Genomic DNA, 16,617 nt, shown 5'->3' with positions numbered 1-16,617 from the left:
GCAAGGCTACCCTCTTTTGTAAAGAATGTTGATAAGAGAATTAAGCTAGGAATGCATAGAAAGTGATAAAGATTTGCTTATAAACTGAGTTAGGGATATAGGATGAAGCTACGGACCTGGAATTAGCAGTAAGATGTCAATATGGCGCTGTCCTGCAAATTTGAGCAAAAGTTGACGTGATGATGGCGCCTGGCGCCACGGTCCTCCGAAAAATCCACGAAACGAAGGGGGATCTGTTCATCTCTGCACAAGGATTCCAGATCTTCAATTTCAGCCGCATACCTGCAACCTACACACAGAAAAGCGAAGACGATTGGGGGGTTAGGGATTAGGGGTTTGCCTTTAGGTCAAACCCCAGTTTTGGAATTAACCAAGAATGAGAAATGCTGTAAATGTAAATGTATGTAATGTAAAACAAGTACTAATACCTTGTTGTAAGGATGTTTGTATCCTTATGTGCGAAGGTATAGATGTTGTTGTTTGTTGTATGTTGTATGTTGTAGTAGTATGTGATCTCCTCTTCAATGGTTGAATCCTTGTTTTGAATGTAACACTTAGCCTTGAATGGAGACTTGAAATGATCAATTGCTTGAAGGAATGCTTGAATGCTTGAATGCTTGAGTATAATTTCCACGCTTGTACACATATGTCCTTCTTCTACCCAAATGGGAGAGGAAAATGTAGTTTATATACTTGTTAATTAGGGCTGATAGACTGATTTTCCCGACCTTAGGCCGACCAGGAAACAATAATTTCCAATTTGCAAACAAAAAGACCCGAGACCCCATAGGAGACCGGGCCCAAAATAGGCCCAGGGACCAGGGCGCTGGGCGCCATGGTCCTGGGGGACCAGGGCGCTGGGCGCCCTGGTCTTGAAGGACTAGGGCACTGGGCGCTCTGGTCCCACCTCCCGGGACAGCAGGGTGCAAGGAGGTTCAGGCCAGGGTGCTTGAAAAATGCAGTTTTTAGTGTCGTGAGCAAGTTTCGGGGTCTCCATTCAGGTTCCGTGTTGCGTCGCCATCGTGAAGATCAAAATGCAGTCGAAATTGTAAGTGTCACAATTTTAGGACGCTACACCACCATTCATAGTCGTCCAATCTTTTTATTATCCAGCAAAAATAGTACATCAACTCTTATAATGCCTTAAGCATCCCAGCCACTTATAACATGCATTTTTAGGGCAACAAACAAAGTCGGCTTTTTTTAGGGTTTTATTACAATGTCGGTTTTCATCAATGAAAAACAGCAAAAAAAAATTTTCTCAGGGGCTAACGCCCTTGAACCCCCGCTTTTCTTGGGGGCTGTCGCCCCCAAACCCCTACCCGGGGCCCGACCCAACCTTGGACCCCGGCGAGGATACGTGCTGAGTGTACAGTACTTTGCTGATCAATCGCCACATTTCAACAGTTTGTACACCATTTGCATTTCATCTTCAAAATCTTCATTCATCATGGCTCTTTGTGCGAGTGCTTTATGAGAGCATTCAAATTCTTAAGCATGAAGTCTTGGTGATAGGAGTGCAATAGAGTTAAAATCCTTGTAGATTTTGCATGTTTGGTTTGTTTTAGTGTTGCATTTGTTTGTTCTTGTAGGTACTCTATTGAGGATGATGGAATAAATCTGAATCTTAGTTCAATGAGATCTTAGACATTTTCCTCATCTACAATACTTATGTTATTACATGTTATAATCAATATTCTAATTATCATATATGTTTTACATATTATTCATGAAAGGATTTATTTTACATAAATAATAATGACTAAAACATAAAATAAAACAAACAATCTTACAAAAATACACAAAACATAAATAATTAACTAAACTAAACATCAAAACAACTAGGGAAAATGGGGCCGATCCAATAGTCATTATAGCAATTGTGCTTATAATATCCAATGTTACCATAAATTTATACTATATATTATAAATAAATTGTTCACATGTAAATAAAAAAATAACCAAATGTTGGTCAAAATAGACCTATATTTAAACACGTAAGAACCTGTAAATGTTATATAAAAGGTATATATATGCATTCATTAACAAGTAAAATAGGTAGTTTTTTATTTGAAATAAAATAGTAGAACTATCTACTATAAGTGTGTCATTTATAAAATAAGATACTTGTTTAAACAAGTATTGTTGTTATAGTGAAAAAATAGTATTCCTACATGTACAACTATTGGGGTAGAAATGTATATTTGTTGGAGTATTTCATATTAATAATCTGTCTTATCACAAATATATAAGGTAAGCATAAAAAATATCTTTTTTTTTCATTATATGAGAAAGGATTTTGAACAAGTTTTAGTGTTCAACTATTAGGATATAAGTTGAATTTTGTATAATAATGTGTTTTTTCTATAACAACAAATAATTTTTGTCTTCAACTATTGGTCCATTTATGTTGGATTTACAAATTAGAGATAACATAGATTTAAGATTACTAATCCGTATTTGATCCACCTATATTGCATATAAGTTATATTTTTAATAGTAATATGAAATTTTACTAACAACAAATGATATTTTTTATTCAACAACTAGGGATATTTAGATTAAGTTTTGGTCCAATCTTTAAAAAGTCATTTTTTGGAAACTTCACAATAGACATGTTATTTTGACTACTCACTTGATGAATCTGGCCTTCAAACCTTAGTCATGGATAGTTAAGTGTCCATACAACATTTCTTAAAAATGGAGATCTTACAATATTCTATGTTGTGACTACATGTTGACGAAGTTAGCCCTAATGAATACGGGTCCCTTTCCTCTACAGATCATCCTCAAAATATATTTCATTTACATTACTATCCATTTCTAAGACACTACAACTGGAGAATGTTCTAAACAAATCTTGAGAAATCTATACAACCTCAAGACTGGTCTAGTACATACTACTCCTTGTGTTCGTCCCATGCCACCCAAATTGATGGGCTTAATCAGAACACTCTAACCTGATAGGCTCATGACAGTTTAGATGGTCGGGCCACATCTCCCACTTAAACTTCATTTCCGTTTTTGATATTCTTATTGTCATTTCCATTTCTGTTGACTTATCATTTCAAATGATTTTGTAATGCTGCAAACGTTAGGGAATAAAGAAAATCCCTCGAAGTTCCTCTCCTTTAAACACATTAAACAACAATAAAAATATACTTAAACTTTTAATAAGCTTTGAGAGTTTTATTTTTAAGATTTAATATGGTTAACAATAAATTATTAAAAGTTAATATTTTGAATAAAAGGGGTAAAAAATTTATTGAAGATTAACCAGAAGAATTACATAGAGAGTCAGAGCCCTGAGGCCCCAGATAGAAACCACAAAACCAACCCCATCTTAACCAACTTCAAAACCATCCATGTCCTTAGTAAGAATCTTCTGCAAGTCCTGACTGTAATCCCCAGAGAGATGCTCCCAACCTTCAACTTTCCAATTACTATCATGATCTGAAGCCCACTTGGCCAAGCAATCAGCTACTCTATTCCATTCACGAGGGATGTGGATGAAAGACACTTGTTCCATTAAAGTACTAATTTGGAGAATCTGCTAGAAAATCCTAGCCAACTGCCACTGAATCCCACTAAACTTCCGATCATTCAACAAGTTAACAACCATTTGTGAATCTGATTCACAAATCACTTTCCTTTGACCCAACTCCCAAGCCCTCTCTAGGGCATAGAGAATCGCATATCCCTCCATAATGTTATTAGACTGCCACCCTCTATGCACTGAAAAGAGGAAAACAACCTCCCCCCTATTGTTCCTGCCAACACCACCAACTCCAGTCGGGCATGGGTTCCCCCTTGATGAACCATCAGTGTTAATCTTGAAAATCCCTTCTAGGGGGGGAATCCACCTTCCCACCCTTTGCACCTTCTTCATAGCCCATCTACCTCTCTTGACACAAGCTGAAACAAGAGACAACTCCTACAGGCCAAGCCTACTCAACATATCTGCCTCGTCTCTACTCAGTGGAAAATTCACCTCACATTTAGTTTCCATTGTCTCCCGGATCATAGAAATGATCCTATTCCAAACTTGTTGAACAAACAATCTGTCCTCATGAAAGATCCTCTAGTTCCTCTCAAGCCAAATCTGCCATAGAATGAAGATGGGCCCAATATATCAGACAGTCTAGAGGAAGGGGGACAAGATAGGAGGTCTTCCCAAATTGTTCCAGAACTCTACCAGAGAATCTGCGTGGACACAAGGATGCTTCCATGCCCCCCACCAATAATGCCAAATAAGCTGGGAGAAAGGGCATCTAAAGAGCAGGTGTGAGGAATCTTCTTCCCATAACCACACAAAACACAAATAAAGGGTCCCAAAAATCCCCACTTGTGGATATTGTCCCAAGTTAGACATCTATTCCAAGCCAAAGTCCAAGCAAAGGAATTACACTTCGACCAAGAAACATTATTCCACACTTGTTTCCACTAGATCACCTCTCTCCCCTCAAGTCTTCGGTTCAACAATTCCCGATATCCACTAGCCACAGTAAAAATGCCTTTAGGATTTGGAAGCCAAGCAAGCCCATCCCTACTCTTGAGGGAGCTACAATGTCTACTCGCCAAAATGCCCTCCAACTCAGCACACTCTTCCTCCATCTCAAAAACTGGCCACTCATTAGGAACCTTCCACCACTCCAACTCCAGCCGACCACACCTATAAGCAACCTTAAAGTCACTCACCCTTGACCATCCCGCCTCCAAAAATCTCTGGCACAGGTTCCCAAGGTTAGGAAACTGGTCCAAGATGGGAGGATATCCATCCCAAGAGTCGTTCTAGAAAAGGACCTCTTCCCCCTTTCTGCATATCCAAAAAGTCCATCCTTAATGAGAGAGGCCCCCTCTTGAGAATATTCCAAATTGAAGAGCCCTTTCCCTCCAGTGGATATCTAGGGATTTCCTCCATCGGGATCCTCTGCATATATTTGTTGGCCAAAATCCTAGCCCAACCTCGATCATGCTCAACACACCACCTCCAGTAAAGTTTAGCCACTAGTGCTTCCCCAAAAAGAATATACTTCCTTAAGCCAAGCCCCCCCAACTATTTCGGGCTACACACCAAGTCCCAATTGACCAGACTCCATTTGGAAGAGGAAAGATTGCCTGCCCATAAGAATTGCCTAACTAGAGAATCCAGTCCCTTCAGGAACCACTTAGGAGCCACATGAAGCATACATTGGTAGATCGGAAGAGCCTGAACCAACGATTGAATCAGTTGAACCCTTCCAGTGAAGGATAGCCATCTATGAGTCCAATGTTCAACCTTCGTGCAAAATTTATCCAAGATACCTTGCCAGGTCTCCCTAGGAGGGTTGCCAGGAGAAATAGGAATAACCAAATAAATCAGGGGAGAAGCCCCAACTTGGAATCTCAAGATAAGGGCAATCCTTCTTTGAATAGCATTAGGAGTGTTGAAAAATAGGATTGAAGATTTATCCTCATTGATCAACTGGCCCGAGGCCGCAAGATAAACATCCAAGACCTTACGCAGATTAGTAGCTTCCCTAACCTAAGCAAGCTCCATAAGGGTCGTGTCATCCAAAAACTGTAAATGAGATTGTGGCTGCAAGTCATTACCCCATTTCCATCCCTAAATAATACCTAGCCCCACATTATGCTTGATCAGCCTTCCCAGACCCTCAGCCAGAAGAATGAATAAATAGGGGGAGAGGGGGTCCCCCTGGCGAAGACCCCTAGAAGCACCAAATAACTCCGTATGGTCACCATTAATAAGCACAAAGAATGAGGTCAATGTGACACAGCTCATAACCCACTGGACCCACTCATCAGCAAAACCAAAAGCCCTGAGGATCATCTGAAGGAAGGACCACCAAACTATATCATATGCCTTAGCCATATCCAGCTTGATAAACATAGCTTTTTCCTTGGATGACGCCATAGAATGAATGGTCTCCGTAGCAATGACCACACCATCCAAAATTTGTCACCCTTCAACAAAACTACTCTACTCCTCAGAGATAACATTCCCCAAACACTTCTTCAATCTATCCGCAATCAGCTTAGAGATGATCTTATAAATCACATTGCAGAGAGAGATAGGGCAAAATTGGCCTAACCGTCAGCCCCCTCACATTTGGGGATTAGAGAAATGAACATTGCATTCAATGCCCTAAGCATTTGCTTATTCCTTTGAGACTCCTGGACTACATCAAATAAATCTAATTTGATAATATTCCAGAACTCTTGGAAGAAGTCAACCAGGAACCCATCCGATCCAGGAGCTTTTCCTTTCCACATGTGAAAGACAATCCTTTCCAGCTCTTCCAACAAAATAAGACACAAAAGCTTCTCATTCATCTCCCTTGTGACCGGAGTGGGAATGCAAGCAAGAACCTGATTCTCCACCACCACTTCTCCCTAGGAGTCCTCCTTGAAGAGGGTCTGGAAAAATTGTAGCGACTCCCTCAAAATCTCCTACAAGGATAGGCACTGCTCACCTCTATCATTAACTAGAACAAGGATGGAATTTCCATGTCTTCTTGCTTTCACTAAGTTGAAGAAGAAAGCAATGTCCACCTCCTTTAGCCAATCAATATGAGCTCTCTGCTTCCAATATATTTCTTCCCTAAGCTCCCATTCCTCAACCACCTTGACAGCCCTGTCCTCCTCCCTAAGCAAGTCCTTAGACAACCCATGCTCTCTGATTTCACTGGTAACTTTCGTAGCATGAAAAATGTTCCCGAATCCCTGTCAGTTCCATTGTTTAAGCTGAAACTTAACAAATTGCAGCTGCTTGGCAAAAGAGTACATGGCTATGCTAAAGGTCGGCCTCCCTTTTCCTCCACCACTCCGCTACAAGAACCTGCAAAGTAGGATCCTGAAGCCACATGAGTTGGAATTTGAAAGAAGGTGAGCGAGCTACCTGAGCCGAAGAAGACACCAGCTTGATGGGCCAATGATCTGACCCTCTCCAGTCCAGAATCTCAGAACTTGTGGACCACCCGCCCCCCCCCCCCCCCAATCCAAAAATTAGAGACCAAAAAATGATCCAACCTCTCTGCAATCCAATACTCTCCCAACCTCCTATTGTTCCAAGTGAACAGCCCATTGCCAGGCTTAATGTCAACAAGATGCAACAAGGATATACTATCCTGAAAAAGGTAGGAAGAGGGTTCCAACCTCATAACCCCCCCTTCTTCTCACTCAACTCGAGGATTGCATTAAAATCTCCTGCCATAATCCAAGGGTGAAAAAGGGCCAATCTTCACACACCTGAAATATGGGACCATAAGTTTTGCTTGCCCTAAAAGTCAGTAGGGGCATAAATGTTAGAAAACAAGATAAGTTCTCCAGTCTCGAGACTAGATATAACCCTGGATACTGAAGATCTGGAGCAACCCACCAGACAGGGCGAAATCTTAATGGGTTCCAAAGGCAGGCCACCCCTCTAGAAGAACCAGCTGCCCCAACACACTGACACCCACCTCGCCCCCATAGCTTTGGCACCTGACCCATCATACTCTCCACTAAAAGTTTAGTTTCTTGCAAAAATAGGACATCAGGTGAATGATTCCTAATCAACTCCTGAACAACTTTTTGTCTAGGGCCACTATTCAAGCCCCTCACATTCCATGAAAGCACAATCATTTAGGGGGATTGGAAAAGTGAGTATCCAAAGTCTTCACTGACCTTGACTCAACCAAGTTCTCCCCCATCAATTTGATCTTCTCTAGATCTTTCTTTCTGCCCACCTTTGAACTCTTCTCTGAAGCACTTTTCTTTATATCTTTCTAATGCAAACCCAAGTGAACGGAGGGCTTATTACTTCTAACCCTAGCTAGTTCCATTTTCAGAGCTATCGAAGACCCCTCCCCCTCAACCGAGTTCACCTCAAAGCCTAGAGTGATTTCCAACTGAGCCCCTACTGGCTGATCCATCTCCATCTATTGACTTCCAACCACAAGCAAGGCCTGGGTAGAATTCTCAATTACTCTTTCAGGAGCCCCCCCTAAAGCACCTTGATCCAAAGGGGTAAACCTCGGATTTACTTCTTGATGGCTAAGGTCATCCAAGACATCAAATCTGTTGAATGAATCCCCCTCCTATCACTCTTGTAAGGGCCTCTTTTGTCCTCAGTTCCTGTTCTTTGTCTTAACTAAGACAAACCCATCAACACCCTCACCCTCGACCAACATGGTAGCTTTCGCCTTCTCAACCCTATCTAGGCTCGGGTCTGACTGCTGAGGTTGGCGCACCGTCGGCTTATATCTAGGGCACTTATGCTGTAAATGACCATACTTGTGACATAGATGACATCGGAAAGGTAGAGTCTCATAATCTAATTGTTGAACCCAAGAATAAGAGCCTACGCACATATCTATAGCATCTGGCAAAGGTTTACTAAGATTAATTTCAACATAGATGCGCACAAAGGTCATTACCTTTCTCCCTAGAGTTTTTGTTGATGAACCCACAGGCATCCCAAGCAGAGCGGCAAGCATCCGTAGCACATCCTCCCAATAGCATTCCAGAGGAAAATGTGGTAACCGAACCCACACTGGAACCCTATTTGGGAGCTCCTTAGAGAGATTAAACCCCACATGCCAAGGCTTGATGGGGAATCCCACCTGGTTGTAAAAATACGGGCCCCCTTCAAAGACCCTATTGTGATCCTCTATGCAATTGAAAGTAACCATGAAGTAGTTATTGGCCAACAACATGATCTCCATTTCCCCTTCTGGTGCCCAAGTCCTCCATGCCTAGTTTTCCAAAAACTGCAAGGAAACCCTCATTCTCAAAAACTTGCAGTATAGTGAGTGTTTTGAAAAATAATCAATGTCTTTTGCTATCATCTCTGGAGGAATAACCAACTTTGGCCACTCGCTACATCTCTCCAGACAACCATTAATCTTCGTCATGCAAGAGCCGACACCACTCCCAAACCCTGAATCTGATGCCTACAAATTATTGTTAAAGGTCTTCATACTCTGAGGTGGGGGTTTTGAGCCCATCGCAGCACGAAAATCCAAAGCTGGAGCAACCTGTGAGGCCTCATCCCCAAAACTCGACATTGGAGCATAAAAATAAATTGAGGATGCCTAAAAAACCACTCCCCCAAAAGGCTGTTCAAAGTAGCTCGGAGCCCGAGACACCACCTTGCCCGAGCACCATTGTAGGACAGAGCCAGCCGACACCCCAAGCTCACGGGAGACCCTCGAGCCTACTAACCCTCTCTATGGAAATCTTTGTTCTTCAATATACTGTGTCTACTAACCCTCTCATTATTTCGCACAAATAAATCTTCATCACCTTAAATATAGGATAGCTACAAATACAAATATATGCTAACTTAGTAATAGAATATGGTGGAGTCTTACTTGAGTCGTCATGACATTTTCTAATAATTCATTTTGATATTAGATTTTTTTCAACTTTATATGTCAAAATGATCATTTCTAATAAAATCATAGATCATGTTATCAAAGTCTAAAATGTTAAAATTATGAATTGTTATTGAATAATTTGAAATAATTAATAATCAATAATAAAAAATAATAATTGTTAATTAAATTTTATTTTAAATTAATAAGTTAATATTTTTTACAATTAAATTTTTTGTTTTTAATAATTATTAATTAAAACAAATAAAATTAATTTCTACTACTTTTTAAAATCTAAAATTAAAAAATAAATTTAATTATTTAAAGTAATATTAAGTATTACTAATTTAATGTTAAAAATTATGAAAATATAAATAATAAAATTATGGAGAGTCACTAAATAAATAAACATCGCAGCTTCTTTGAATTTATTAAAAAAATATTAAATGTGCATTAATCGTTGTTTGATATGTTGTGTGGAGAGCGAACCCCAGCACTTTGAGATTGAAAAAGTGGAGGGCAAATGGAATTGTTTGAAACGGCGCAGCAAACGGAACTGGGAAGCGTAAAAAACGGAAAGGAAGTTTTAATGAAAGTTGTGGGCCCGGCCACAGAAGCTGTCAGGTTGGAGTGTGCCGGTTAAGCTCGGCCATGTCAAACGGCGAGACCTATCCTAATGGGCTTTTTCAAGTTGAATGCGAACTTTAGAAGTTCAGACAGTTGGGTAGAGTTTCACCTTTTGAACTATATATTCTTGACATTATGTAAAACACAGATATTACAAGCACTGTGAACTTGACATACCTGATAAATTAACAGTGTTCAGCAAAATTAACAACTTTTTCAAAAACAATAAAGAAGGATTCTTAAATATTGGCACATCTTTGAAGAATTGAAAAATAATCCCAAAACAAAATATAATTGGTAAACAGGAAAAATAAACAACTTATTATAGAGTCAATTTACACAGGTTTACAAAAATGTTTCTATGAACAGCATTCACACTTTAATTATTCTGTAAAAATGATACAATTACAAAGGACATATAACAGCTTATATAGAAGCCACACTTAATATAATATTGGCAACATTGCACAAAAAAACATAAACTAGCTAATAAGACCTGATCTCAGACCAACATTTGGAAAATAACTAAGTCATTCACTAGACTGTTATATGAAAATAGAACCGAAACATGGCTGCAATCCAAAGTAGAAACTGGTGAAGACATTGCAATTACTAAATAGAACTGGTGGATGAAGTCGTTAATTGCCAACATATCCTGAATCACTGTCTGCATATTTCTCTACCACCAAAAATGCTTAAATATATGTTTGTGGTTGGGTTGTCACTGTGGTTTGAAGGAGGTTCTTCCTCATGATTTCTAGTGCTCCTGCTACCTGTTGTGCTGTGGGTCGTTGCAGAGGTGATTCATTTGAACAAACCAAACCAATGTGTATGAATGGAATAAGAACCACCTTTATCTCATATTCCTCTAAATCTCTCATCACTCTGTGGTCAACAATCTCCACCACTCTATCGGGAAAATGCATGCTGACCCACTTATGAAGGTTCAAATCTCCCATAAACATATCATCAGTTGGACTCTTTCTGGTTATCATCTCGAGCAACACAATACCATAGCTGTAAACATCACCCTTTGTCGAAACCTTCCCACCCACTCCATATTCTGCATTAAACAACCAAACAAACAATAAGTTCCCGTCATATCAGATTATATAAAGCTCAATATGAGCAGCTAATTGCTTAATACATCAGTACCTGGTGGAATGTAGCCGATGGATCCTTTCAGAGATAGAGCTGAAGTCAATGACTCCAGGGAGTCTGGCTCACAAATCAATTGAGCAATCCCAAAATCGGCTACATGGGCTGTCCTATCCTCATCCAGGAGAATATTGCTAGGCTTTATATCACAGTGTACAACTTGCACTGAACAATCATGATGTAGATATTCCAATGCATGGACTACATCTAATGCAATATTCAATATGTTGCTCAGGTCCGATAAGCCACCATCTGAAAATAAGAGTTTCTCCAAATTTCCTTTAGACATGAATTGGAGAACCAAAACTTTGTTTTCAGGTTCTGAACAAAAGGTTATCACATTAACTAGATTTCTGTGGATACAGTTTCCCAGAACTTTGCACTCTGCAATAAAACTCTTCCACGCCTTTTCCTTTTGCATGTTGAGGATCTTAAAAGCAGCAGCTGTACCATCATTTAAAATACCTTTATAAACAGAGCCAAAGCCACCAGTCCCTAATAAATTTTCCCCATCAAATCCGTTTGTTGCAGCCACGATTTCTTGATACGAAACCCCAGTGTGCCGAATGGGATTTATCGTTGAAACATCTGTAGAGTTGCCACGACTCATCCTCTGAAAATGAAAGTAAATTAATCCCCCAATAAGCAAAGAGCACAATACAGTGGCAACTGCTCCCCCTGCTAATGCAATTGCTAGAACTTTACTTCTGTTACTTTTACCTGAAGGAACGACAATTGAACAGGAGGGAAGATGCATCCATTCTCCGCAAAGAAAGGAATTTCCCATAAATGATGCAGCTGACAAGTTTTTGAAGACACCTTCTTTTGGGATTTCACCACTGAGGTTATTGAAAGACAAGTTCATATACTCAAACATCGTCAAATTTCTCAAAGAAGAAGGTATTGGTCCTGACAGGTTGTTATAAGACAGATCCATATCCACCAGGCTTTTTAACTTCCCAAGAGAGTTTGGAATTCGGCCTTGTAATTTATTTGAGGAAAGATTTAGATGCTGCAGATTTGAACAGCTTCCCAGTGTGGCTGGAATTTGGCCTTTCAGCCTATTCGCAGAGGCATCTATAGCTTGGACATGTGTCATCTTTTCTATCTCCAGAGGCAATTGTCCTTGTAATGAATTCCCTGACAAGTTGAAATAAAACTGTAAATTAGGAAGAGAAGCCACTTCACGGGGTAGTTGTCCAGTGAATTGATTGTGGGAAAGGTCCAGTAGCTCCAATTTGTAGCATTTCCCCAAACTTGCTGGTATGCTCCCCGACAGTTGGTTGTGATGAAGCATAAGGCGTCTGAGTTGTTGAAGTAGGGCAATTGTGAGAGGGATGTCTCCAGAAAGCCTGTTATTGCTCAGAGATAACTCCCCAAGATTTTCAATTTTACCAATCTCGCTAGGTATGCTTCCATCCAGCTTGTTGTTATCCAGCCGTAATCTTTCCAACTTCTGAAGATCACTCACCAAGGCTGGGATCTGACCCGTAAACAGATTCGAAGAAAGATCAAGCTCAGTCAAATTGGTTAGGTTGGCAATCTGTGAAGGTATGATTCCAGTTATATTATTCCCATTTAGCAAAAGCATAGATAGATTTGTGGGAAGTTGCTCTGGTATGCGCCCTCTCAAATTATTGTCATGGAAAATTAATTTATTCAATTGGCTGCAATTTGACAGAGCTGAGAGAATCGGGATTGTGACAGAACTGCCACTGACAAGCTCATTAGAAGATAAACTCAGAAATTCAAGGGCGGATAGCTTGCTGAACTCCAATGGCACAACCCCTGTCAGGTGATTTAACTCTAAATCCAGCCGAACCATTTGCGAACAATTGGAAAGTGAGATTGGAATATTGCCTTTGAGATTATTGCCCCATAAATAGAGAGTTTGCAACTCGGCTAAGTTCCCTAACTCGAGAGGGATCTCACCACTTAAGTTATTACTGTCAAGATCTAACTCACTAAGGACAGATATGTTTGACAGAAAAGAACTAACAGGGCCTATTAAATGATTTTCAAATAAATAGAGCGATTGCAATTCATTGAGCTGTCCTAATTCGGGAGGAATTTGTCCCTGAAGATTGTTAGTTTCCAGAAACAGGGTATTTAGAGAAGAAAGATTTGCTAAAGATGAAGGAATGGAACCTGTGAAGTTATTGGATCCCAACTTAAGAACTTGGAGTTTTGTGAGGCGACACAGCTGTGGTGGAATACTTCCTGTCAAATGATTATACGCTACAGCCAATCGTACTAAATCCCGGCAAGCAGTGAGATTCAATGGAATTGGGCCATCAAGTTCATTGCTTGATAAACGGAGTTGTTGCAGACGGTGTAGTCTACCTAATTCCTCTGGAATTTCACCACTGAGGCTGTTGTCATAGAGAGAGAGTTCTTTTATAAAGGTGAGATTTCCAATTGAAGGGGAAACAGTCCCCTGTAACTGGAAGCTCTCAAGAATAAGAGACACCACTTTCTGGGCTGCTGCATCACAAGTAACCCCTGTCCAGTTGCAGAAGTCATTACTAGGGATCCAAGTGTCAAAAACCTTCAGGGGATCCAAAGTGATTGAATTCTTGATTGCTATAAGACTTTGTTCATCAGAGTTAGATTGGGCAGCAATTGCAGGGTGAGTGCTAAAGAAAAAAGTCAGAAACAGATGAAAACAGAACACTGCAACACAATTCATCTTTGCAACCTAGGAGTTATACGAACATAGATCAGACGGACAATGAAACAATAAAGTTTAAAACTTTATAGTTGTTCCCTGTAGTCAAATGGGATTTTTATGTCCAACTTCAAATTTATTTTGCTTATCTTACTGACATTTAAATACAATTTTGATTAAATTGTATATGATAAACAGATTTATCTATCTGTGTGAGTTGCCACAATTTGTCAGAAAGTTTGGTAACTTAGCCTTGAAATTTATTCCCCTCCTGCGACTTGACTTGTTTGAGTTGAATACTAATGGAGATATCAAATAAATGTTTTCATATTGAAAAATATATAAGAACCTTATGCTTATTGCTAGGATTTTGAAGTGTATAATTCAAACCTTACATTCACAAGGTCAAACGCGGGGAGAGAGTGCATTTGGATGGTTTTTAAAATGAACATTTCTTAGTTAATTTTCTATTATAAATAGTAAGTGTATAATAATCACGGGTGTTAAAAAGGCACATTCATAAAGTCTAATTGGACAAAGTCCAAAAGCAAGATCAAAAAAAAAGTTCAAGAAAAATTAAGAAGCTAAAGTACTTGCAAATGCAAGAGGGTTACTATCATCAAGATTGTCCCAAACACTATAGGGACAAAATCGTCAACTGACTCACAATTATTACAAGCAATTTCTTCTTAAAATGTATCATTCAAAGACTACTCAACATGGACCAAAGAAATAGTCAAATCTAGGTAGGGGGAGTTTCTAGAGTAAGGTGGTCCAACTCCCTGTCTATGGGAGGAAGTTGAAGTCAACATGAAAGGTTGCATCCACCCATGCCCATGAGAAGAAGTGGAAGTTGGTCTAGAAGGTTTGGTCCATCCACCACATATAGCCTCATCCTTAAAAGCTAGAGACTAAGAGCCATAGGAGGGGAAGCTTCTATCATGCATGTGAAATTTGCTTCACACGTACCAATGACATGGAGAAGGAGATGAAAATTTTAACAAAAATCCAATATCCATGCAAGGGGACTCACATGATCAAAAAATCCCAAAGGACCAGCCACCCTAAATACATCTTTAATTGGGGCGTGTGCACAAAGATGGTGGTCAGAAAAGTGGACACCACCCAAAAAAAACTTGGAAAAACAGGCAGCACGTACGCGGTTTTAAAACTTCAAATTCCCGCGTATGCTCTTAGGTTTGTTCTTCCCGAGCCTAGAAAAGGTAGCACGTACGCATTGCTTTTAGGAAAATGAGCGCGTACGTGCTACGCCTAGGAAAATTAGCGCGTACGCGCTGCTTATAGGAAAATTAGCACATACGCGCTGCTTATAGGAAAACGAGCATGTACATGCTAATAATCCAAATAAAACCACATACGCGGTGCCTAGTAAAAAAAGTTTTTAAAAAAAATTGGGTCTCATTTACCCATAAAGCGCATTTTTTACTTTATTTTTTCTCCATTTTCTAACCTAAACCGCGAACAGGGTGCTAAATTTGTCCTCCAGGCTATGGATCAAGGTTAGTTTTTGTTTGCTTTTGTCTTTCTTTTGGTTTATGCAATTTGTTTTACATTTTGAATTTAATTTCATTAATTTTGATTAGGTTTTTTCATTTTTTGCTTAAAAAACCATATTCTTCTAATCCAAAACAAGAACAACCAAATGCACCTCCTGAAAACCCACAAGAACAACCAAATGCACCTCCTGAAAAGCACACAAGAACAACACCCAATTCCTCCTTTTGACCGCACAACCGAAACACAGGAATAATTAATTAATCAGTTAGGACAAAATACATCTAAAATCAATAGATTGATTGTAAAATTGAAAACTTCTGAACTTGACCATCATCAATGCCTCGCCACTAGCCTAGAAACATTAGTTAGTGGTGCCATAACTATTTCCATAGAAATTACCAAATGGGGAAGCTTTAGGGATAGATGTCATCAATTTTATGCCAATGGGCTATCATACGATGGAGTAAAAAACAAAAATATTTCTAAGCAACAAATATTTACCTTTTTTGTTGACCCCAAAACTGGTCAGTCATTACCTCTTAATGCAAAGAGGTTTCCCCTACATTGGTGTACCAATGTGCAAATGAATAATCTTTTTTGGCAGAGGTGGTGGATGGTCTTTGATGATCCACCTTGTAATAATTATGAGGTGCCATTATATTTTTTGAGAAAAATATATTGTGAGTTTGTGCTCAATGTGTGCCCAAATTATTTTGACATGAGAGAGTTTCATGGTAGAGGTGGTGGCTCTGCTCAAGATAGACCTAGAGCCCATAGGCGATTAGCCGCGGAGAGTCACCGCCCCCTAGCACCCAAACCCAAGGTGCATCAGGTTGTCCCATTAGAGCTGAAAGAGTCGATGGAGCTATAGACTCTTTAGGCAACCACAACATTGACTGGTGCCATCATCCAACATGGGACATCATTAGCACACCCTATTGTATTGGATGATGAGTTGTTAGAGGGCGACAAAGAGCCCATCGATCATATGTGTATCAGTTGCTCGGGGATATGCTCAGGGATAGATGATGCAACTGGTGCAGATGGATACTCATATCATCTATGCATGATTTGCGGTTGTATATGTCAGGCTCACATGGTTGAGGATGTTGCACTGATAGATGAGTTGATGGACATGGTGTTTGCCCATGATCCACAGACATAGGTGTGTTGATTTGAATTCATAATATTTTATTTATCAGTCAATTTAATTTTGTAATTACATAAATGAATTTTCATTTATACATTGATTTAAATTGAGACAAATAATATGCATTTCAGGATACAGCA

The 16,617-nt window shown here is 39.6% G+C and overlaps 1 protein-coding gene across 1 annotated transcript; it reads right to left on the bottom strand.

Moving 5' to 3' along the window:
• Positions 1 to 10,404: 10,404 nt before the first annotated feature.
• LOC131066045 (probable LRR receptor-like serine/threonine-protein kinase At3g47570) lies at positions 10,405 to 13,850 on the bottom strand. The gene is made up of 2 exons (XM_058000719.1): positions 11,139 to 13,850; positions 10,405 to 11,046 (listed from the first exon to the last, which is right to left on the bottom strand). The coding sequence occupies exons 1-2, from the start codon at positions 13,828 to 13,830 to the stop codon at positions 10,679 to 10,681; spliced, it is 3,060 nt and encodes a 1,019-aa protein (XP_057856702.1). The 5' UTR covers positions 13,831 to 13,850; the 3' UTR covers positions 10,405 to 10,678.
• Positions 13,851 to 16,617: the final 2,767 nt, after the last annotated feature.

The sequence above is a fragment of the Cryptomeria japonica genome, chromosome 11, assembly GCF_030272615.1.
Source record: "Cryptomeria japonica chromosome 11, Sugi_1.0, whole genome shotgun sequence".
Taxonomy (NCBI): Eukaryota; Viridiplantae; Streptophyta; class Pinopsida; order Cupressales; family Cupressaceae; genus Cryptomeria; species Cryptomeria japonica.
The sequence above is the reverse complement of the archived record's forward strand: the minus strand, read 5'-3'. Positions and strand labels throughout refer to the sequence as shown.

Bases quoted from the DNA above. Each gene is read 5' to 3' on its own strand.
- LOC131066045 (XM_058000719.1), bottom strand. From the start codon at position 13,830: ATGAATTGTGTTGCAGTGTTCTGTTTTCATCTGTTTCTGACTTTTTTC. The intron at 11,047-11,138 runs GTACTGATGTAT...TGTTTAATGCAG, and splicing joins CATCGGCTACATTCCACCAG to AATATGGAGTGGGTGGGAAG.